Here is a 25,504-nt window from a genome sequence, read left to right as displayed (position 1 = left end):
GTAATAAACCTCTACACAACAGTCATAAGTAATTACACCCTAAGACAGTAGCAATATGCTGGCTCAGAATACAAAGACTTTGCTTCAGAATGAAACAATAATGCAGCTTAGCTTTTGATCAATTCCTGTACAACTCTTGTACACACAGGCAATTTACTCAGTATCGCACTGATCAGTATTTTTAACATAGCTGATACTTTTCTTAAGGTATCACAAACCACATTTAGATAAAAAATTAGAATCTGCTGATCAAAAGGGTTGTTTTAAAACATGAAGGGTTTATAATATTTATTTGCTTGTTCCCTCCAACGAACAAGCAAATCTCCTAAGTGTTCTCTAGAAATCCCTAGTAAAAGCAAACATGATTTGGGACCTGACACATATAAAACTTTAGGAAAGACTTAACCTAACACTTTAAGTTTCACTTCCAGTCAAAGGTTAAAGATAGAACAAATCTTACAGAAATATAATTTTAAAAAATATTATATTTACTATATGAACATATATACTGTTTCACAAAAAAGTTTACTGCACTTTGCCAATAATAAATTTTTATTCTTCACACTTTCATTTTACTTCAGTCTGGGAATTACCAGAAGTAATGATCATATTGTCAAATATAATAATTATAATCATATATATAAGACAAATATGATGGTGATAGTATAGTACAACATGTTTTCCAGAACACATGTCATCTTGGACAAATATCCAGTTCTGAGAGGCTAATCTTCTGCAGCTTGCTTAACCAGATGCTCAGCACCTCAACAACTTATAAATCAGTGGACATCACTTTAGCTCAAGATAATTACTAGAGAAAATAATTACGTTTCACAGTTTTATTATTTGTCACAGGAAGGCACAGGAGAAAGTTTTCACGCTGTTTGAAAAAAATTCACGACTAGCAAATTAGACAATGACAACAACAACAAAACGTATAAAAAAAATACATACCTTGTTGTTCTGAGTATCTGGATGAGGTGGTGAATCAAGGTTTATTATACCATGTAATATATCATGAGTTAAATTACCAAGATGTAGCAATGGATTAGCCACCACTGTTTTGGCACTAGCTGTGCAAGCAAATAGGAGAGGTATGGAACTTTGCTCTGGCGGAGGGCTGGAAGGCATCTGTACCGACTGCTCCTAAAAACAGGCAAGAAATGACAAGTGATAGTATGTATTCTTAAATGGAACATAAGCATTTTTGAAAGAGGGGAAAGAATTCTAAATAACAACAACAACAAACACCTACAGAAAACATAACCTGTTAAAAACAGATTTACATTTGTTATAAAACAGGTGCATGCTACAGTAGGAAAACTTCAACAATAATACAAAACACACCCAGATAAACCTACAAACCTGAAGCAGAGAAAAAACAAACTTAGCTCCTCCACATACCTGCTGAGATTCCTGCAATAGCAGAATTAATTCCATTCTGACAGATGCCAAGCCTCCACCATGTGAGCCATGAAGTATACAGTAACTAAGGAACATTCTTAGGAGAGATTGGTACTTCAGAAGCCACTGACGTCTTTTCTGAAAGTCTTCTCTCCGTAGCACATTTTTTTGCTGGTCAGTTGTGTCTTCAGTGTTTTCACATAATGTGGTTTCCTCTGGCATCACTCCAATTCCTGACTGTATCTCTTCCACTTCAACATTATAATCACAGGTCTTCTGAAGAGCTACCACTTCTCTCTCAAGCCACTGATAAAGCTGATATCGCAACTTCCCACCATCTACCTCATAACCCGTGGACAGTGTACGAAGCTCTACAGTAAGAATTTTCAGGCATGCTCTAAACTTCAGCTGTGCTGAAATGATATCTTCTGATGGACTGAGAACATCTTTGTCATCAACTACACTGAAAGATTCTGTGTAGCTAGAACTTGTTTCACACAATTTTTCAGTTTTCTTCAGAGGTCTTAGCTCTTTCATTACCAGGGAGGAATCTTCACTCTCGTCATTTTCATCACTGTCTGTCTGTAGTTGCAAGGGTTCATCTTGGAACACCAGACTTGGCTGACTCCAGTCAAAGGAAAGAGTTGAACTTGAATGTTTTCCTGATGAACAATCTGAAGATGAACCGAGACCATTCCATACTGGCTGCGACCAATCAACACTGGAAGCTTGGTCTTTCGTTTCAAACTCTTTAACTGGAGAAGATGGTGAGAAATCTTTACTGGTATCCATTAAACTAGGGGATCTACAAAATGGTTTCGATCTCTTGACAACTTTAGGCATCTTTGATAACACTTCTAAGGCCAACATAGGACAACCAGCTTTCAAATGAGCATATGCAGTGGTAAAGAAAAGCCGTCTTTCACCTAGGTTGATTTTATCAGCTAATCCATTTTCTACTGTTAAGCATATGTGTGTGGAAGATGTATCAGAAGAGCCAAAATGACGTCTCAACAAGAGCGGATGTGTTCTTAAGTAGTTATAGAAGTTAAACACTGCAGGGTTACAAGTTGATGAACCATCTCCTTCACCTGAAAAGAGATTGCAGCATGAGAAAAATGTACCATTCCATAAGAAACATCAATCTGCAAAATCCTGAGTTCATCAGAAAGCTATCAGGTCTTAATATTAATTCTACTGTCTAATTCATACATTCGTTCTACTGTTTACTTCACTGCATCCCCCTCTTTCCACCTTTCTTTGCATCTTTATAATTTGAATATTTTGGTGGAGAGGACACTGCCAAACCAAAACACTACTAAAAAGAGAAGCTTGAGTGGGACAGCAAGTAAGATTTTTTAAATTAAAACAGATGCCACTTCTTTTCCTTGTACCAAGGACAGTTTTGCTGCAGTCAAACAAGATCATTTTTCTATTCAGAATAGATTTCTAAACTATCTACCTCTAAATGACAATAAGATGTTACATTTTACTAAAGATTTTTAGCTAAAGTCTTTTTTAAAAATTTTGGATTAGTTTTTTTTATTTTGTCTACATCTTAAAAAAAACAAACTTACCATAAAACTAGGAAATCTGTAACATTTATACTTAATGGTAGCAGTATGACATACAAATAAATGAATTACACAGCAGTGCAACACCTATGCATTTTATTTTCATGTCCACAACAAGAAAAACCCTTAAAAGATATGAGCACCAAAACAGGATGAGTCACTCAGTTTTCAAAGAGTCCAGGTTAACTGAGAAGAAGATAGACTCTTACTCTCTCCTTCATCAGGAGTTACGGCACAACTAGTGACAGATAAGAGGCAAATGAAAGAGCACCTTTTAAGTAAGAAAATCAAGCAAGACACGACAAGTAAGCCACTGAACTGATCACAGAAAAATTAGTAACATTTTAAAATTCCTTTACACAGAAAGATGTGACCAAGACAGAAAAAACCAAACACAATACTCCTCATTTACCCAAAATTATACTGAGGCATGTAACTTCAACTGAAATCAGTTTTTAAAAGTAATTACACAACTATAAGTATTTGAGTCTTCATTTGTTCCCCTCAAATTTCTCTCAGTAGCCAGGACTGAAACCAGCTAGCATGGTAACTACCAGGGACTTGAAACATTCAACTTCCTTGACAACACTAACTTTAGGAAATAACACAATTGATTCTTAGAAGCTTATAAAATTAGCAAGTGAACATAGAAATTAATTGCTCTAGGAGACCTACATGCTATTTCAGGCACCACGTGGGCCTCCTTGTACCATCCTAAATATCAAAATCTTTTTGTTGGCAGTTTATGTTTTCAACTATTTTTCCAATGATTAAAAGCTGCAAAACACCCTGTCTTCTGGACTCTCCTATGTAACTGTGCAATCAGAAATTTCTTTTTAGGTTGTGATGGAGTCAAATTAACTAATGAAGTTAATTTCTCTCTTCATCTTTAAACTGCTGCTTTAAAAACAACTGCATCGCTGTAGGATCATCACATTATCTTGATATTCATATACTTAAAGAACAAAGTATCCATTCATGGGACACAAGATAAGGACAACACAGTCACCGTATCTGTTATTAAACAGCAAGCTATTTACTAATACTGTGAAGAACTACGTGATACCTGGTTTTGTTCAGATGATACTTCAAGAAACTGCAGCTTAAAGAAACAAATAGTTAAAACCAATCTAACAGATAAAATACTTATATTCTTACCTCCTTCATCTTCAACAGAATGTTTAATCAAAGTGTCAAGAGCCTTGCTATAATCTTCCAAAATCCAGTATGCCATACTTCGCAGAAAAGGGTCACAGTGTATGTTTCCTGAGCTCTCTTTTCCAGTAAACGCACTTCCCAAAACTCTCTTCTGTAGTACAGATTTATAAGTACTAGATACTTCAAACTCTGACTCATAAAGTCTTGATATTACAAGAGCCAACTGAATGTCATGCAGTTTTTCAAGGCAGACCTAATTGAAAATAAATATATTCAAGAGATCAAACTTCATAATTTCTTCTCTCTTTAAAATGATCACAAGGCAGGAATTGACATGAATCTGTTCAGACTAAAATAAGTAATTCTATCAACCCCAAAAAAACCAAGCAGGAACTATGCAGAATAGGCATAGCCAGCTATTACATGCAAGATCTGATATGCATTTCTTCAGTTTAAGTGACATGACAACAGATCTCTGAAATCAATTGGCTTCAAGAGAACAAATCCTTCATTATCAGAGATGAATTTCCTCACAACTTTTTAATTCAAACAGATCCCGGAAATACGTTTTTTTTGGTTTGTTTGGTGAAGGGATTTCAGGAGCTAATACACATCACTGCCAAAATGCCAGGTCTCGAATTTCCTAATGAAAACTCTGCTGTCTTCATAAAGGACTAAGCAGACAATCTAAAAGTAAGATAATGGTAGGTAACGCCCTTAATTGTAGGTATTATAATAATAATATATTATAATATTATATGTTATTAACAGAGAAATTAATTATGTGACTTTTTAGTATCACTAAGATGACAGCTAAAAAAGAATCAAAATGCAAAAATCAATGTTTTGTATTTGGCATTGATTTGGGGGGATAGAGAGTGGGAAAGAAGAGCACAAACCAGAAGCATCAGAGGCTTCAGGGGCCATACTAATAATGCAAAATGCAAATCACATTCCATGTATTTGTACATTTGGGACAATATAATAGTCTTAAATATAAAAAAGCAGTTCATTTTATTACCTCCACTGCATCTTTTAAGTGTCCTGCCAACAAGAAAAACGCTGCAGAATGTTCAAAACGCTGTTTGCCAAGCAGAGAAAAAGCATTTTTTAATGCAGCTTTACGCCATCTGTCCTCAGTAAAGTTGTTTCCAAAAAACTGTGTCATTTTAGTATCTTTTTGGGACCTGCATATTGAACATAATTGATAAAAATATTATACATTTTATTAGATGCATCATGGTTCTTGACTTCCTCAGATGCCAGTATAATTTTACACAGATCTTTACAACAGGAAATACAGTGTCACTACACTGGGAGAAGGCTTCATATTTAAAAATAACAAATGTCAGTGAATACAAAACCTAATGGTATTTTCAATTAACCTGATACAAATACAGAAAATCTCATTTTTCCCAGGTGAGCTTTTAAGAGTATGTGACAACGCAAACTACTTTTCAAGAAGTTTGCAACACTGAACAGTGTATTACGAAACACCCGTTTCAAAGACAGACATAATTCAGTCCCCTGAACTTAGGGTAAAATTTATAACAAAAACCACTTTTCTAAAAGACAGATATATCATGCTATATCATATCATATACTACACTACACTGCTAATCTTCAAAAGTAAAACAGAATTAAGCAGTGACTGAAACTACAGTAGCTTTGAGACTAGAATTTGAAACATCTACCTTCAGAAATAGCAACTAAATTACTTCAGTAAATATAAGAAGCTTAGAAATGGCTCACCGACTGTAATGACTAATTTAGCAATCAAATCTCAGCTTTCAATGGTAATATTTGTGTTCTTCTGGATTACCGTTACATTCAACCTTTTTCCCAAAATTATACCAGTGTGAAACTCCATGTAACAGCTTGAATGTTTCCTACCTGTATAATCCCCAGATAACAGCCTTCTTCTTCATTGCGAGGTAAAAAATGGCTGCGTCAAGTGGGTCATTGTTTCGCTGAAACGCTGCTTTAGCCACCTGTGAAGACAGTTCAACAGCAAAAAACAACCAAAATTTAAATAAATCTGAAACGAGATTCTTGTTGCTTCTGGTATCCCATACCCCAAAGTGCTCGGAACTACTCTTTAATATAAGATCCCTCCTCTCATTATGAGTCTGATGCAAACGTGAAGATACAAGAGCCTTTTTCATATCATTTAGTTAATGCTCTTCCAGTTCTAGAAGATTTTTGGAAGATCAGATGGGAATCCCTGTATCTGAAATCAGTTCCTGAAATCATAGCAAAATTAATTTATTAGTTGCTCTGGTAATCAAAGGACATATGAAGTCTTGAAAAACAGGCTGGGACCAGTCACAACAGGAGAAAAATTGTATACAGGAGATTACTTTTGAAGGTTGGAAAGCAATAAGGGGTAAGTGGCAGCAAGAATAGTCCAAGACCTATGTAAGAGAACCTGAAACTCAGGCCCAGAATACCTGGAATTTTTTTAATGCAAGGTAGTTAAGTTTTATAAAGTGAAGATTAATTACTAAAGATTGAAAAGTAAAAGTAGAGACATGCATTTTACCACTTCGTGCTTTGTAGTCAAAGTATCTTGTGCATGTCATTTTCTAGCTCAACACACTTGGCTTTTCCAAGAGCTTAAAACAAGTGATAATGAGGTTAGGCGTATTGCCACTTCTGTGATGGTTAAAATATTTAATATAAAGAAAATGAACAAAACCCCCAACAAACACACAGAAAACCCCACAGGCCAAAATAAAACAGTAGAAGGTTTGTTTATCATGAAAATTAATCAATTTGCAAGACAGATGTACAATACCTAAATTGTTCCCACTTCTGATAGCTTTCTAAGGAGAACCTTTTTCCATAACTTGTTTCTCTATCTTGCTATTAAAAACAACTATATGCTCCATCTGTATCTTGAGCATCCACAATAAGCACTGCATATTACCACCTCCAAAATGGAATATCTAAAAGCAAAAAATGTATTTCACAGTGGAATTTGACATCTGAAGTACTTAAAAAAAATAGTTGAATACAAATGTTCATACTCATATAAAAAATTATACATACAAAAAATACAGCACGAAACATTCAGAAACATTTAATATATCTAAAACTTTTAAACCCCGTAAATAGAAGGTAAGCACCAGAAAACAGCTGTTTGAAAAGAGTTTGGTAATTTTTTTTCAAAACGCTATGTTTACCTTTTCTATGCATTTTCGCAGGCTGTGGATATTTCGAACCCACCATCCTATCCCCATAGCTCTGAGCTCTGACCATGTTGGATCTCCCTTCTGTACTGCAGGGAGCATACTCAGCAGTTCTTCTTCTGCTACTGAATGAAACGCCCAGGCAAAGTGACTAGTAGATAACCCTGCATAATAACACATTAAAAAAAAAAATTAAAAGACACCCATTAATAAAATATTCTAGAATCTGAAGTCAAGGGGATGGGAAAGGGAGAAGGGGAGAAAAGTCAAACTCTTTATTTTGCATTTATAAGTGCATTGCTGATGAGGCAACAGAAATGTAAGAACATCTGTTAGCACTGCATATCTAATACTAAAGAAAGATCATATAGCTGAAAACAATTTTTCATCTGCCAACTCTTTATGTAAGTTTGAAAAGAACTGAGTTACTAAACATCAAATATATGGATAATGGTGGCACTAAGATTAGCCATGATACAAAGCACAATGTACTGATTACATTTTTCAAAGTTTTGAAAGGTAAATTCGATACTTTGACTTGGATTTGAAAATGCAAAGTTTCAGATAATCAGAGCAGAAAACACATTTGAGGACAGAGATACAAAAGAAAACATGAAATAAAAAAATGTCAGGAGGAAGACAGCATTTATTAAGCAGCAACATAGCTGGTTATGGATAATTGTAGCTCTAGTGACAGCCAGACACTTCTTTGTAGAGAGGCATACTGAACTGCACTTCTGCATGTGTCCTGGAGGCACTTCTCACTCTCATCGATTTCTGAGCAGAAGTATCTCAACTAAAATTAGTTCATCAGAAAGCTAACTCTGCAATACTCTGCTGTGGCATCTTGGCCAAATGCCAGTCTCTGATTCAGCTGAGGGGTGACAAGTCATGAGACTGAAAATGCCATCAACTGTCATGATGGCTAAAAGAGTAATCACAGCCATTTCTTTAGATTTGATTATGACTAATGAAATCCACCTCATTCCATTGCCTGCAATATCAGGATGAAAACAGTTAAATTATACAAACCCCCCCATATTTGAAATAGTTCACTCTATAATTACAGTAAGCATATAAAAATATTTAAAGTCCAAGAAGTCTGTAAAATACTTTATTTCCCAATAGGCACTAAAAACCTAAGTAAATATGTACTACTTTCTACTGCTTATTCCTGCAGAAGGTTATTGGAATGATATGATACTGAAAGTACAGAAAAGTCAGTTCATTTGGGGAAACAGAAAAAAAAGTAAAATTAAAAATCTGTTAGACAAGAAATTACTTCATTTCCAAGACCAAAAATAAAGCAGACATTTTCTGCTCTGGCATTCATTCATATTGGACAATTTTTTTTAAAAAAAACCAATACATTAACCCATTGATTCTGTGAAGGCATGTCAACAGCACACCAGTCATATGTACATCACCAAAATCCAACTCATCTAAGAAAACACATCAGTTACCTTGGTGAAGCAGCTGAGCTCGATGTACAGGAGGAAGCGAAGTTGTCAGAAACGTGTGAAGCCGAACAGCCAATAAAAATTTTAAACCACACTCGTCAAGAGTTTCTCCACCTGGAAATAAATATTTTTACATACACTTAGGTGAAACTACTTGAAGTTATTGTGTGTCTTAACAGAAGAAATACAATTTTGTGACTACTAACATTTTAGATTTGTAAATATAATAGCTTAATTCACAATTCTTCCCTTCAAGGGAAGGGAAAGAAGATTTCAAATATAAAAAGTTTTGAAGCTTTTTGTTCTCTTCAATGCAAGAAACAGAAAAAGTGTTATCATATTAAAAAAACGCTTGCAAACTTTATTTCTCAATTTCTCTGAAATACATAGTCCAACAAATATTCATCATTAAGAAAGCTGTCCCTTCAAAAGTGAACTAAAAATAATCATGGTGTGTGGACTGATGGATAAACAGTGGCATTAACAGTGAGAAAAACAAAATTTGATTCTTATCAAAGCATTAAGTCTTGAAACTCTAGTTAAACAGTAAATACTGTGATGGCACAGTAAATAATACAGGTTATACTATGAAATAAAACTGTAAGCCACAAAAATATTCCAAAATAGGAAAAAACTCTCCAAAAGGGTTGTGAAGCACAGTGGAAGAGACCCCTTACCTTGACTTCTGTCTCTGCTTTCTCCAATGTCAGTACTGGTAGTAGCAATTGTATCTGCCAAGGCCAGCAATGACATTTGCTCCATCCTAGTCAGACCTGGCAAGCTTGAATGAAGTAAGTGACGAGAAAGAACTTGAGCATGTTCTGGTCCAAAGTAAGTTGGGCTATACTGAGAAAGATCGATGACTTTCGGTTTCAAACTCTCTTCTTCTGCATCAAGTGTAACAAGATCATCTGTACTTATAACAGGATTTTGAAAGAGATTTTCATAATTGTCATTGGGTGTATCTTTTTTATTTTGACTATTTTGATTATTAGTCTTCTCTGAACAGGAATAAGATGAATCATCATCCGCTGCAAGCAGAGCATACAAAGGCAATGGCGGAACAGAGTCTATTTCAATATAGTCTGTAGTCTCCGTTTTGCTGAATGTTTTTGGATCTCTTGCAGTACTTCCGCTAGCACTGATTGTCAGAGATCTGAGCCTCTTATCATGATTAGGCTCAGATTCATTTATAGCAACAACTTCTCCAGCAATGCACTTCACCAAATGGGACAGAATGGCTTTTGCTCTGCGTACTTTACCGAGATCCATGAGTTCCAGCAGTTGATATGGATGGTACTGAGGTAAAGTTGGAGATAATGCATGAGCTGCTTCAAAAAGACCAGAATCTTCCATTTCCACAGAGAGATCACAGGCAGATCTTTTTCCACTAAGTTTCTGTGCAAGGCTGGTCATAGATCTGGTCAAGGTTCTCTTTGGTGGATGCAGACCTGAGGCGGCTGACTGGCTTTGTTTCATTAAGCTCGTTATACATGATATACTTCCACTGCAGGAATCCGTACTAACTAGTTCCTGCTTAGCAGGAGATTGCCACTGGGAATAAACATGCATTTCACAATCCATTCCAACTACAAGAATGCCATCGCGCACCCAAGACAAGGAGACGGGAAAAGGAGGTGATCCTTCTACAGATGAAACCAAGTCAACACAACGCAGCAAAACAAATCCAGAAAGGGCTGTGGCCTTAGTGCTGCCACTATGGGAGACTGCTACGATCTCATTACTATTTTGTTCTTGCCTCTTCCCAGACAGTTGACCAAACATATAAAGTTTTGATCCAATTCCTACTGTCAGAATATGTGAACCATCTTCCCTAGACATCCAGTCTAAGTGTACCAAGTGCTTGCTGCTGGGTGTAATACCCCCACCATGAGACAGAAAAGTGTCCTGCTGGTTATATGCCACTAAATTGCTGTCAATACCAGAGTCAAACATGGTGCCTATCTCATCTAAATTAAGAGTCTGTTCTAAAATCCAAGAAGAACCCCCTGTAGATTCACATTCAAAAATACTAACATGCATTACAAAATCTTGATGGCTATTTTTAGATGCTACCTGCTTGTATGCTACTGCTAATCTGTTGGTGTGTGCACAGCTGACTTCAGTTGGCCTTCCTGGAACACTAATAGCACTACTGCTAGGAAGTCCATCCTCAATCAGTAATGGCCATTCTTCCCATACATATTTAACATCACCATGTGTGCTATATTCCGGCATGGAAAAACCTGATGATTCAGTGACAACTCTGCATCTCCAGAATCGAACTTTTCCATCAGAGCACGAAGTAGCCAGCAGATAAGGTGCACGACAAACAGGATATATGGAAGAAGAACTGAGATGTCCTAAAGTGAAATAAAATACATTTTCACTGTGGGAAATACTAAAAAGCAAGCACAAAACTAGAGACCGTTTTTATACAGCTACCATTTTATTATTCTGAAATTAAAAAAATATTACTACTTCCTCACAAAGAGGTTGTTTACAGGGCCTCACAAAGAAGACAATGTGACAAAAATACCACAAAACCATTTTACCTTTTGATTCCATTTCATTCTCTAGAGGAAAGTCAAATTATATTATTTGAACATGAATATTACTATATATTATCTCTTGCATCAAACATGCCTCCATTCAAAAACGTAAATCTATTATATTTCTGAAAGACTACTGATGAAAACCTTAAAATTTATAGATCCTACAAAAAATTTCATGAATGACTGCAAAACAAAATTTGTGCTTGTATAATTCTTTTTCTTGCGAGAATGTGAAATTCAATAAATATTATACCTTAAAGAAAAGCTTTATTTTTGTATTAGTTCCAGGATGGAGATATAAAGTTAGGGAAACAGGTTTTAGCAAACCTTTTGGATCCACCTATAGGTATGTTAATTTTAACATCAAATACCAAACTTACTACTACTTTGTTTCTATTTTAAGACCAAAGTCAGAAAGGCAAGGAGTCCTAATTTTAGTCCTTTTTGAAAAAAATTACAAACCTGCTGACGGCTTTACACTTATTATCTCTACTGCTTCTGGCATATTCAGCTCTTGACTGTACACCATTTTGGAAGACAGAGTAAGCCGGCTGGTGCTCTGAAGGTTTGCTCTACAGGCCCGATACTTTTGAGTAAAAGGTGATTGGATCTTCTCTGGATCAGGTGAAGAATACAATTCTTCTGTTTGTGTTGCTTCTTCAGGTGGATTTGAACCTATCTTTTCATCTAAAAAAATTTTGCATTGTTTATTTTAAAAACCTAATGATTTCTTTTAACTCAAGAAGTAATTTTACTCACCTTAATAGTTCCAAAAAAGACAGATAAAACATGACTTAAAATTTTACTTTCGTGCATATTCAAAGAGGAATGCTAGCATATTTCAGATTAAACACTTCTGAGATTCCATAACTGCTGAGAAATTATAAAACAATCAAACTATAACCAGAAAGACCAAAACTGCAGACAGAGAGTTATGCATGTGGCTACCCACTGAAAATAAGGTGTCCACGAGCACAAAATATCTGCAGGTCTAGAAAATTAAATGAAGATATCCATGGCTGTCCTAGTTAGAACAGCTGGGACTAGTTCATCACTGTACGGATGTAACCCAAACTGTGTATTCTATAGCCTTCCATGCCATTTCCCAGAAACTGTTATCAATAGACCATTTACACTATCTGCCCAGAGCAGCCTGACTCATCTGGCTATAAACTGGGTGTTAAGAGGCCTGTGAGATAGGAGGATGCTCCTGTCCTCATACCCATTGTGGAACTCCCTGCCCTGAGGGAAGTACTGGGCATTCCTGCCTGAACTGGAGGATATATAATCTTGGAATCTTGGGACTTTTTGAACCACTCCTGGGATCCAGAGGAAGACTGCAGATCACTGCTCTCAACCAAACTGCAGACCATCACTCTCGACTGGACTGCAATCACCACTCTTGACCAGACTGCACCAGCACTCTCACCAACAGGCTTTTCCCTCTCCTTTTACTTTGGACTCAGGGGGCCCAAAGAACACCACTCTGTTCATACCCCAGGGTACTGGGTTATACATTTGGGTTTTGTGGGTTGAAACCAACTGTTTGTCTGTATAATTGCACTTACTCTATTATTTTATTAAATTGTTATTCTGATTTATAATCCCTCCTTTTAGTTGAGTTCATTTCCCCTGCTGGTTTACCTTTAAACCAGCACAATGTCTTACCTTACAAAATGGGGAAAGTTATTTTTCAGAAAAGTTTTATTACAAGTTTATTTTACCGCTTAAAATGTAGGTTCTCAGAGATTACGTAATATAATTTTTCCCTTTTTTTTAAATAAAACTCAATAGCTGAAGTTGAATTTGATGGATTTGGAACATGAATAGCCAAACACATTTGCTGAAAAGCCTTATCAGTAATATCTTCATCATGTAACCAGATCACAAAATTTGGATCTTTTTTATTCTCACTATTTTATAAATTAATTGCAATAATACTTATTTGCTTACTTTAAAATTTTATAGTTTTAGAGGTAGTTTGGTAGTTTGAAAGAGAACCAGCAGATTTCAGAACACCAAAATTGTTTATAATTATGATATCACTGATGCTTAGACGCTTCAGACCATGGTCCAGATTAAAATATGTAAACGCAAAAATTGCAAAAGAAAAAATTATGAAAGTAAAACACCTTGACTCTTACACCATATTAAATAAGTTTAACCCAGTTAAATATTTCTGCCCTTAGAATGTACAAAAAATACCAAACTCTGGGCTCAGGCTGATCCCAAAAGCTTCATCATTCTGAAGATTAAGTAATCCAGAAAGAATGGGCTGTGATAAAAGCTTGTAATCAACTGCAGATTCTTTTCAAAAAGATGAAATACAATTCAGAATATACTGAACAGCAGATACATGAACAGCAGATATATTCACTAGATAGTAATTTACTTCTTAAAAGGAAAATACGAGAAAGACAGCTTACCTATTGAGACAGGAACTGACTTCAAATGTAAGTGCCACATATGTAGTAATGAACGGCTTTGAGTATATTCTATTACTATTAAGTAGAATTTTTCGGAGAATCCATTCTGCTGGTTTCCTGATGAAATTAAGAAGAGGAAGATCTTAGGAATTATTCACCTGAAAGCAGAACTAAATTTTGCTGGCTAGCAAATAATCACAATAAGCTACCACAAACTAATACTGAAATGCAATGGTCTGACTATATCCAACTGTTACTTTAGTTTTCTCAGTATTTTACCACAACTAACAACCACCACAATTATGGATGCACTCATGTAAGAATTGTCAATGTTTTCTTTTAGAGATAACAACATATTTGAGTGACTTTGCTGTGTATAATAAAGCTGGATCAGCTCTGGACCTTTGTCTTTTAAATGTTTGTCTCTCGCAGTTTCTTAACCATCTGTTAGCGGTAACTGTAACAGTTACAGAGGTCTGGCTTTCATAAAAATTATACAAATTATATCTAAAGAAGAAATGCCGTTGTCCACATTTCTGAAAGTCACAGCTTGGTCTAATGGCTAGGCTTGTTGGTCACAACCCAGCCAGACCAATTATATATAGACTAGGACAATTATACATAGTCTGGAACACACAACAGATGCAATGCTTCTTTCCAAGAATTAATTTACTATAGTTTCACACCAAGAAAAGAGGACACAAGTTGTACTATCAATAGGAGCCCGTTTCTGGACGGTGTACCTGGCCATTCTCCCTTCTTAGTATCAAAGTAAACCCATTAGGACCAAGAAGGAATAGTTTAGTGATCATCTTTCCTCCGTGATTCCTCTAACCCTTCTTTAGCTGTGTATCTACATAAAACATGATCAAGAATAAGCTGTATTTGCCCTGTGTGTTTGACACTGTGGTGCTTACGGTACTACAGAAAAACAAATTAATTTGTTCTTTTTAAAAACAATCTTTATATATTATTAAAGATGAAAGAATGTTCTTTTAAAAAACTTAGAAGTTTTTAAAGGACTAGAAAATACTTTCAGATTAGAACGTATGCAAATGATCCAGAACTAATTTACAATTTTCCATTTAGCCCAATTCCTTACATGGCAGCAATCCATGCAGAACTTCAGAACACATACAGATATATACAGTTGTTTTTTCTAAGATCAAATGTCTTCCATATTTCTTTTTAAATCCTTTTTGTGTATCATATTCAAGATGTAAACATACAATTATGTGTACAGTAACACTTCTTTTTGTTCTCTGTTTTGTGCCTAATTTTCAACATCTCATTTGCATTTTTTGAACTCTGCTGAAGGCTGGGATTATCTCCACTACTCCAAATCTTTTCCTCAAGCAGAAACAGCTAATTCATAAATGATCACTATGAATATAAAGTTCAGGCAGTATGTTCCTTGGTCCTTTTGACACTTTTCCATGCCTTTGCTTCCTTTCATTCAGGACTTCCTTTACTATTTTACTACAAACTTTACTCTGACTCTCTTTTCCCCACACTATTTCATTGGAACAGAACACCACAAAATTGTGATGCCTACATAACAGAATCACTGGTTCACTCCACCAAGGAAAACAAATCATTTATTCCACAGCAACTCAGATCTGCCCAAAGACCTACAAATCCACACACTACTTATAGTATTCTAGTGAGGGGGAATTATTTGGTCTGCCAATTATTATACCATGCAAGGCCTGAGGAGCAGTATTTAGCTGATGTAAAGGATGAACATCCACCATGATAGGATACAGTAAGATTTCTCTATGTCGTACTTTACCACTACAGGCTTCACATTTAAAACCCCTTCCCCCTCATGGAAGACAGGTATCAGTAAGGGACTGCTTAATATACTACATAAGGGGTATCTCATGATTTAAACTACTTTATCTAAAACTTAGTTGCACATAACTCAGAGGAAGTGAAACACCCATGAATTCCATTAGACTAGAAATTCTTCTGAAGATCTCAAAGTAAGGTATTTGACCTTAAAATGACAAAAGCTATTTATTAAGAAGTTTTCTTCTGCAGAATGAAAATTTCAATGTTCTATGAAAAAGAATTTTTTACCAGAGTCTGATAAATTGTTCTTCTTTGCAGGCATTTCCTTCTCCTGGTTATGTAAAATGAAGTCTTCTTGAAAAACATGGAATAACTGTGTTTTCCGGCCATGCTAAGAAAGTAAAAACACAAACAGGAAGAGAACATTACAGAATGTACTGCTTAAGCTCTCTAACATGAGAGCTTCTAACTTGCTAAATTATACACATCAGTGAAAGATTTCTCATGAAAATGCACTTTCATTACTCACATTCTTTTCACTTACAGGTACTACCGAAAACAAGAGCAAGTATACACCACAAGCAGTCTTTAAATACCTCATCTTTACCTGACAGAGAGTTACAGGTATCACGTTTACTATTAACACTTTTTAAAAAAAGCTAATTACAGTGAAAAATGAGTATAGGAGAAAATCTTACAAGCTCTGTGATAGCATCCAGTTCAATGATACACCCTGGGCGAGCCGTAGATTGCTGACTTATGATGTTAAAAACTTCACCAACATACTTCTGTTTAAAAAGAGTTAGAGAGGTGGTCTTGTTAACTTAGTTTTGTGCATTTCTGTGACACAGCCTGCTAGGTAGGTGCAACATCACTACACAAATGTTAACTAAAGCACTAAATATACACTGGTGGTGATTCAGTAAGAATATTCCCCATTTTATTCAGGTAATAGTCCCCATTTTATCAAAAGCACATATGGTTTGGACGGGTGAAAAATGACAAGAATATCTGGAAAGCCCCACATTTAGCAATGTACTGTCCTTTCCCCAAGCTGCACTGTCATCTCAGCTTTTCATTAGGATGGCAATGCACACACAGGTATTATTCCTTGTAGTGCAAGTGTTTCAGAGGCATTTTCCAATCAAACGCTGGCCTGCCTCAATATGCAGAGTTTGAGATTAAATCATATACAGTGGCTAAAAAAAGTTTTATCTGCTTTTACAAGTAATATCACCTGTGAAATCCTCAGCAACCAGCTTAGTTACCAGTACGTTTGAGCCTAGTGAGATTGAATGAAGTTATAACATGCAAAAACTTGAGATGGCTTTTTACTTACAGAAATTTCTGGATTGGAGAGCTCACACAAAAGTTTCTTAGCATCTATCACAGCTTGATATAATTTCAAATGCTGCCCATCACTAGCCACAAAGCAGGCACTTGGAGAATTACAGTATGCACCTGAAAAGCAGGAAGGCAAAAAGTACTCAACTATTCAAACACTAATTTGCTTCCTTTTTTTTCTTTTTTTTCTGGACGAGAGGCAATTTTGAAGTTATGACAAAAAACAATCCAGCATAAAAAATGTTAACTTCCATTCACAAGCAAGAATTACAAAGTTTAATGCTGTGCTCAGCAATCAAATCAAAGCATATTAAAGGAAATGAGAATCCCATCTGCAAACTAGAGCTAAACTTTCCTCAGCTTTTAAGTGTTCAGCGTGCTCTGAAGAATGCACTAGTATTTAAGAACTTAACTGCATAAGCTCCTAAAAAATCAAATACATAAAATGAGACAGAAGAGCACAGCAAATCTTCACATAAGAATAAAGAACTTCCAAGTATCAGCAGCTTGAAAATTTGTGAAGTAAAGGACCCATACTTAACATTTTTTCCATTACATTCAAGTATTTCTATATTATCTACTTAAAAGCATTATTAGGTTATTTACTTTTATTCTAAAACACTTCACAAACCAGGAAACAAAACTCACCAAGGCAATAGCTGGGTATAAGTGTGGGCAGCCACGCAACATTAGAAAAAGCTGAAACATGAAGAGAATTGATCCGAGCAAGTTCAGAAACTCCACCAGAAAAGGATAAAGGCCCAACAGGATCTACTCTCCAAAGAATAAGTTCACTGTAAACTGCATTGGGATCCTGGGATGTCACATTTGCATGGGCTCTACTCTGAAGTCTTACTGGTGACTCCTGAGACCTCAAGGAATCATTTGCCTGTATTGCATTCTCAACATCTGGTGAAATTAGAGCATTGTGATGTGAGGTTGTAAGCAGCAGTGGTAATACTGAGTGGCAAGCCAAGTCATTAAGATGAAAACGGTGACCACAATATCGGGATTTATGTGAAATACTGAGTACGGTTGAAAAAGCAGATTCCTCAGCAAAACTCACTAGCCACTGGTTCAGTGACCCATCTGCATGTTTGGAAATCATCATAACATTAGGTGTGAAGATGCTTAGTTTTAAACTGCTGGTTGTTTTACTGTGTCCAGAAGAGATAAGCATAGATGATGATCGCGTAAGGCCAGGAGGCTTTTGTTTGCCTTGTTGAATAGCTAAGTCAACATTTTTGGTACAAGCATACATCACTATACTTCTGCAAAGAGAGTTTGCATCACCCGTTGGAAATGCAACAGGAATTCTTGAGACAAATGACACCTGGAATTTTAAGAAAGGAAGAATAAATATTAGTTATTGTCTCATCATACATCTCACTGAGTAACTATGTACAATGCAGAAGAAATAAAGTACCTGCACCTGGCGAAACATGCCGGGCTGGTATTCATCTAGCCAGTCCACATGCCACACCAGCAGTGAACCATCCATAGGATGTATACTGAATAGCATGTCAGCATTTTTACTCCATTCAGAGAGCAGAACTTCAATTTCATGATCGATAACAGCAGAAGATAAAGGAACAAGGCTTGAATTTGGAGTAGCTTTCTCATCGCTCAGTTCCTTCTTTTCTTGGTTTCCTTTTTGCTCATCCCCATTTTCATCAGCTTCTAGAACACAGAGATATATAAATATATATTATATTCAAAACCAGCAGTATAACAAGTGGTGTTATTCAGGCACTGGAGCACCTTTCAGGCCTTTTATAAGACAATCATATGAGAACTACTTTAAAATTAAAGAACTAATCTAAAAGAATGAAAATTACAACAAGACCTTATGGACCTTATGGACCTTAATGTCTAATAAACCAAAATAATTTATATTGCACCTTAATTTGAAATATTTTTCTTTTCCACATTTTATACAAATTTTTGCATGCACAGACAGAGCATGAGCACCAAGCTTTAAAATATATAAATTAATTGAATATATTATGTTACAGAATAAAGCTATATAAATGAAGTGTATGTTAATATCTAAAAAAAGGAAGTTAATTCAAAGTATTGCACTTGCTTCCTTAATATTAAAGTATCACTTTTATGCAAAGGCCTCCAGGTCAGCCTAAGTAAACAGTGCAGTTTTCAGCATGTATTAACTCAAAATTTCTAGAACAACCATAAAAAAACCCACAAAAACAAGAAACCTAAACAAACAAAAAAACCCCCAACCAACAGTTTTTTTAGATAGAGATTTTTTAAAGTCACTTAGGTACTTTCAGCATATGGGAAAAAAATGCATAAAACTGCTACTGTAATATGTCTTCCATGTTAAGTTGCCCACCTCTGACTTCACCTGAAGGAACATTACAAACTACTTTCTAAAATGAAAGTCATTTTTCTAAACAGTATATGTCTCTCTAACTTTTACCTTCTTCTGATCTGCCATCCATTTGATTAGATTCCTCAGTATTAGTCTCAGGAGAATGATGTTCAAAACTCCTTTTAAGTTGTTGCAAAAACACTTCCATAGATAAGGTAAAATGAAGTTCTTTGTTGTTTAGCCAGTGCACAACAAAAGGTCCACTTTTTTCTTCATTTTCACCAAGACTCAGAGATGTGATAGAAGGGAGTAGAGGGATATCTACCAGAAAAAGATGTTGACATTTTTTAAAACTAAGTAGTTTGGTCAAAAAATCATTTTAGAGAAATTATTTTAAGCAGAAACCCTGTCATGAAAAAAATACACGCAGTGTATTGCCACTTGCCATTCCTTTCACCAGCATGATCTGTTTTCAGCCACCACGAGAGATGTTCCACAGAGAGGTTCTTTGTAATGCTTACCTTAGGATCACAGTACCGCCCTGCGATGTTATATCTTCTTGATGTAACACTGTACATTCAGGTTAATTTACCTTGTCTTTTGCTACTACAGCTTAGTATGACCCAAATAATTTACACATGATTTCCAACATTAAGTCCACAATGGATATACATTGTAATCAAAGACTACAGGCTTACACAAGCAAAAACTAGTACAGTCAATAGATGACACCCTCTGTAACACCATCACAAAATTCCAGAATTTCTAATTCTGATAGATTCTGTTATTTGACATTGCCCTTTGATGGTAACCAGTGCCCCATGTTGCTGTGAAAAACAGAGCAGTAATCACAAAGTGTGTGACAGAAGCAAGGATCAGACTGCTGCAGAGTAACATCATCTAAATTAAGCGTAGCTAAAAGGCAGCTAGGTGATTTACCGAAATTTCCTCAAATCACTGATGTTAAGCAATATGTTAAAAGCTCAACCTGCATGTAATTCTCACCTAGAAGCCTCTATGTATATTCTCATCTCCTTCTGCTCCCTATTACTTAAATTCCGTGTCCTGGGAGATTCAAAAATCAAAATCACTCAAAATCTGTTGGTTTTAATCAAAGTAAATGATGGCTTTGAATTACTAATCCTCCAATCTAGTCAAAGAAAATTATAACTAAGAGCACACAGATAAAACGAAAGGACTACCAGGACAGCCAGCAATTTTATTGTGGCAAGGGGATGCAGCAGGTGAAGGAGGTAAGAGGAGCACATATGACTTAAGAAATACAGTCTGTCTTCCTAAACAGGCCAATGCCAATCTCAAAAATAGCATTATACATATGGATAGTAACAGATCTTGGAGGGAAGAATTCTGTTGACCCCTTTTCGGAACACAAAGCTGAGTAAGGTGATCTAAAAAGATTAGTCTTCAGATAAGAAGTCACTTTTTTTTCCCATTCTCCTACCTCAAAATTACCAGTTTCTAACTGATGCTCAGCTCTGGACATTATCCCTAGTGAATTTCTACTTGCTTCATAAATCACAATCACTCTTTCCAGAAAAATACTAATGTCTTTGGATGGAAGAACTTCTTCTGTATTACCTAGAGACAATTTTGTCGTAGTAACCACCATTTATTCCTTTCACTGAACTCCATCCAAGCTGAATATCCATTGAAATAACACCATCATATAAAAGCAGGTCTCAAGGATTTTGTCACTATAAGAAAATTAGTTTCATATACTATATGAAATTTTATATTTATTCTTACATATGACAGCATTATTCCTCAAAATGCGAAGCTGTTTTGGCCTTAAGTTTTTATCGACTATTTTAAAATGTTGTTGTAAGGGCAAATTTTCAAGTGAGAGATCACAGACTGATTTGTTTTAAATTAAATGAAAGGAAATACAATTAGGTTTTCAGATTAAATCCAATTTCAAAAGGGCAAACAAAAAGGCCTACTTAGAAAATCTCATTAGATTGACGTACTTAAGGACTTGACTGTGAGGAAGAACACATTCTTCTTCAAATTAAGATTTAGAATGTTAAAGTTACTTTAAAGAACAACCTGTTACCTTCCAGGTAACTGAGTTAAAGACCAAGTGATCCAAAAGACAGTAATAGACACAGATTAATACAGATAATATAAAGAGAATATACGATTAAAAAGGCCAAAGACAAGTTTTGAATAACTAGGAAAATATTTTTCTAATCTTTTTCAAAATTATTTTTATTCTCATTCTGTGAATTTCCTGTTAGGCGAGTTTATATTGCAAAGGCTATTAAAAGCAAAATCAAAGTTTACTTAGTTGTGCTGGGTAGTTTTGGCTAGGGTAGTTAATCATCTTCGCAGCAGCTGGAATAGGACTGAGGACTGTGTTTTGGATTTGTGCTGAACACGGGATTGATAATACAGAGATGGTTTTGCTCGTTATTGCTGAGCAATGTTAGTGCTTATACATACTCATGGCCTTGTCTGCTTTCTGTACTCCCACGCTGGCGAGGAAATTGGGGGTGCATGGGAAATTAGGAGAGTACATAGCCAGGACAGGTGACCCAAACTGACCAAACTGACCATTCCAGACCGCAAGACATCAAGCACAGCATAAAAAGTGGGGGTAAGGAGGAGGAAGGGAGGATGTAAGGAGTGGTGGTGTTTTGTCTTCCCAAGTAGCCCTTAACGTGTGATGGGGCCCTGTTATCCTCGAGATGGCTGAACACCTGCCTGTCCATGGGAAGCAGTGAAATAATTCCTTGTTTTGCTTTCCCTATTAAACTCTATTAATTCAGGAGTTTCCTGGCTTTCACCCTTCTGATTCTCTCCCCAGTCCTGCTGACAGGGGAGTGAGTTGAGTGGTTGTGTGGGGCCCGGTGGCAGGTTGGGTTTAAACCACGGCACTATCTATTGTGTATAAAAATAATAAGAAAAGACTAGGTACAAAAAAAAAAAAAAGGTGAAAGATTATGTGGTAGCCACATGAAAAGGTTATCTAGCTCCTTGTGCAATCTGCAGATGAGAAAGTACAGAAGAAAACTACAAATCTTCAAGTAGTTTTGAAAAAATTTTCCCCTATGACATTGGGTAGTAATACATGTAATGACTGGAGACTTTTCCTGTAGACATAGCACTGTAGGATAGCACTGACGGTACAACACAAAACTGAAAGAAGTTTCCATCTGGTAGGCTTAATGTGATTCTAGTCCTATCTGTTAAAATATGAACAAATGAACCAATACTAAAAACGTTGAAGATTAATCTTAGAGGAGAAGGGGTTTACAGCTTTGCCTAGCACAGCAATTTTAATGGAAACTACTTGTTCTTTACAATCATACCAAAGACTGTACAGCTACATATATGAACTCATCATGAATGTCTTTAGATCAAAATTGGCCTTTCAAACAAGGGTCAGCAGAGACAGAAAAACAATTTTAAATACTATAAGACAGAGCTTAACTAGTTTAAGGTAAGAATTACATAATACATTTGTTCTTTAAGTCTAGACACAGAAAACCACGTAACAGCAGTAAAACCTTAATGAAAGGCCATTTCTATTCTGTTTTGCAATGAGCAGACAAGCTCATTCACTTCATTTTCAGCATACACAAAGATTATGAAAATAGAAATATTAGCAACTATAGAGGAGTTGCCTCAATGCTTATCAACATGTTGTTTGAGTGCTACACAGTATTAAAGTTTATGGAATGCAAGATGAAGGCGTGTTTTGTTCAGAGACAGAACAGAAGTAGTGGAACATGTAGTTATTTCACACACTTAGTGTCCCATACTGATTTTAATCAGCTTGGAAATTTTTCATCGCATCAGTGCACTCCCAGTATCATACACAATTCACAGTAAATTGTAGCTCCAGTTACGAATACTTACCTTACTCCATCTTAGACCACTATGAATCTCAGTTAAAAGATGACAAAATGAAAGACAGGATTACTGCAGAGAAAATTTATTCAAATAATTTCATTACTGTAGAAGGTTCTTTCATGCATAAATGAAACAAACATACTAGCAATTTTGCATGATCATGTAAATACTGTACAAACATATTTGTTAAGCTTCTACAGAGAATACATACCTAACAGAAATTGCAGTTCATTTTGCAGCAAAGATTGATCACATTTCTTACCTGTGGCTGGGTTGATACTGGCAGCAATATGGAAGTGACAAAGGGCATTTGCATGAGGAGCAATGTTCCTGTGAACTTCATGGGGATCTTGTTGATGCAGAGCATATCCAGTATGTGCTACAACAGCACTTGACCTCCTCCTTCCTCGTCGGAAGTGCCTCAGATTTAACTGTATGAAGAATAAGAGTGTCATTTTAATTCCTTTCAAAAAGAAAAAGCAGATTTCATCTGTAAGAGGTTTTCTAGAAACTAGTGAATTGTATTTCTCAGTTTAAAAGCTACTTTAAAGAATTAGTGGAGTTTCTTGCAAAATTACACTGTTCGGGTGGTGTCTCCAGCAGAAAGATAGCAATGCCTTCAGACTTATTTATGAGGGTCCATAAAACACCTTCACATAAGTAACTACTTCATATTCCAGTGTGCAGACAATGTTCATACAGTTTTTGCACTTAAACAGAAAATACTATTGTATTTCATAAACATATACCATGCTTATTGAGGATTCTGAACAAAGCAGCAAACTTGAGTAGCCCCATTTCAGAGACTGAAAAATTGGATTTGGACTTTGGACCTAACTAGATCAGCACTTCATAAGGGCCCAATGAGTTTTAAGGTCTTCCTCTTTTATGCAAATGCATGTTTCCAAGGCAAAAAGTAATATTTGATTTTTAAGACTGACTTAGTTCAAGCCCATTGTGCTGTAGGCATCTATGTAAGCACATACAGGTACACGAAGATACACAACTTGTACTAAGGACAGTATTACACCCTTGGCATTCCTTTTGACTTGCTTTGCAAGTGCTTTGCATCTTAACACAGCATGCCCATGTAAACAGTGTTTCCTCAATTCTCATATAATTGTGGTTTCTGATCTCTAATATTGCCTCTTATTTTCAACAGAAACACAGAACTGTCTCCGACCTTTCCCTTCTCTCCCATCTTTTGACTATTTTCTTTGCTGTGTTGTGCCTTTCAGCCTGTCATATTTTTCCTGTATGCTGTATGCGCTAAGAAAGCACTATAAGCATACTAAACACGTCACTCCATTAAGACGAAAGCACAATGCCCACATAAGCTCCACACAACTTTGCAGGAGACCACTACTGCTTCACCTTCTTCCTGATTCTCACTGGTTAGAAAATATTATCTGGCAAGGATCATTTGCCTTAAAGTTTAAAAGCAATTTGCTCTACTTGAGGACTACTGCAGAAAGGCTGTTTTTATTTCCTCCATATGATCACTGTTTTTCCAGTTGCAGAAGTCAGAGAACATCTCACAACTTCAGAGGTAACAAGTGAGCCCCTACCACACATTTTAAGGCAGCATCACTCCTGAGTTTCACATAACCTATATACAATATGTGCTCCATACTGTTCCTAGCCCTTTGAACTAGATACGGTAAAGCATTTTTCTTCAGTCATCAGACCAAAATAGGCAGCTGGGACTTTAGAACAGTGTCTCTTCTAATGTGAGAAGTTCAGTAGGAGAGCTGTCAGCTTAGATTTCCCAAGGAAGATTTCAAACAAACTCACCCTATTATAGCATTTTTATCCACATCTCTGGTATAAAGGATTTCAGTTTATGATACATATTTGAGTTTATAATTATAAACCTAAAATTACATGTTTGTACAAGTGTTTATTGTCACTGTTCAACTTCAGTTCTTACCTCTAAAGCACTTTGCACTTTTTCTTTGCTTGAAATATTTCTCTTGAAGTTATTTGTGAAGTTCACAGCTTCACTCCAATTGCTGTATCCTCCACCATACAACAAACTGTCATTGGGTAATAAAGTCTCTGCCCAGAGACGACAAACATTATCCTTACAGCAAGTCAGGAGTACATTGCAGACAGCACCACTAAAGAAAGAAAATTTAAGGTATGAAAAAGCTGCTTACTATTGCATAGCATCAAAACAAACCAACAGTTCCAAACAGTTTTTGGAATTGCACCAAGTAACTTAAACATACTAATGCAAGAAAAACTTATCAATATATTCCTAAGAAAAGAAATGATGTATCAAAGGCTTTCCTATCTGTTCAAGTATCTGACTATAAATTACCTCAAACTTCATCACATAACAGTGCAGCAGCAAATTGTGGATTTCAATTAAAAGAATAATTCATACT

General features: G+C 35.9%; 1 protein-coding gene across 7 annotated transcripts in view; it reads right to left on the bottom strand.

Annotated features, from left to right (window-relative positions):
• The window catches only part of DMXL1 (Dmx like 1), an 82,413-nt gene that overhangs the window by 32,739 nt on the left and 24,170 nt on the right, over nt 1-25,504 (bottom strand). For 6 of the 7 annotated variants that reach the window (XM_064642618.1, XM_064642613.1, XM_064642614.1 and 3 more), the window contains exons 8-25: nt 25,045-25,234; nt 23,377-23,545; nt 19,347-19,559; nt 18,333-18,586; nt 17,555-18,239; nt 16,902-17,023; nt 16,261-16,350; nt 15,851-15,953; nt 13,769-13,885; nt 11,805-12,029; nt 9,465-11,150; nt 8,791-8,901; nt 7,322-7,491; nt 6,030-6,127; nt 5,158-5,323; nt 4,137-4,389; nt 1,405-2,495; nt 955-1,146 (exon numbers count right to left, since the gene is read on the bottom strand). In XM_064642618.1, the coding sequence (XP_064498688.1) occupies nt 955-1,146; nt 1,405-2,495; nt 4,137-4,389; nt 5,158-5,323; nt 6,030-6,127; nt 7,322-7,491; nt 8,791-8,901; nt 9,465-11,150; nt 11,805-12,029; nt 13,769-13,885; nt 15,851-15,953; nt 16,261-16,350; nt 16,902-17,023; nt 17,555-18,239; nt 18,333-18,586; nt 19,347-19,559; nt 23,377-23,545; nt 25,045-25,234 (5,935 nt within the window). The remainder of the gene's footprint in view (nt 1-954; nt 1,147-1,404; nt 2,496-4,136; nt 4,390-5,157; nt 5,324-6,029; nt 6,128-7,321; nt 7,492-8,790; nt 8,902-9,464; nt 11,151-11,804; nt 12,030-13,768; nt 13,886-15,850; nt 15,954-16,260; nt 16,351-16,901; nt 17,024-17,554; nt 18,240-18,332; nt 18,587-19,346; nt 19,560-23,376; nt 23,546-25,044; nt 25,235-25,504) is intronic. The other variant, XM_064642612.1, reaches the window with a different exon arrangement.

Source organism: Pseudopipra pipra, chromosome Z, assembly GCF_036250125.1.
Source record: "Pseudopipra pipra isolate bDixPip1 chromosome Z, bDixPip1.hap1, whole genome shotgun sequence".
Taxonomy (NCBI): domain Eukaryota; kingdom Metazoa; phylum Chordata; class Aves; order Passeriformes; family Pipridae; genus Pseudopipra; species Pseudopipra pipra.
This window is presented reverse-complemented; position numbering and strand designations above follow the sequence as displayed.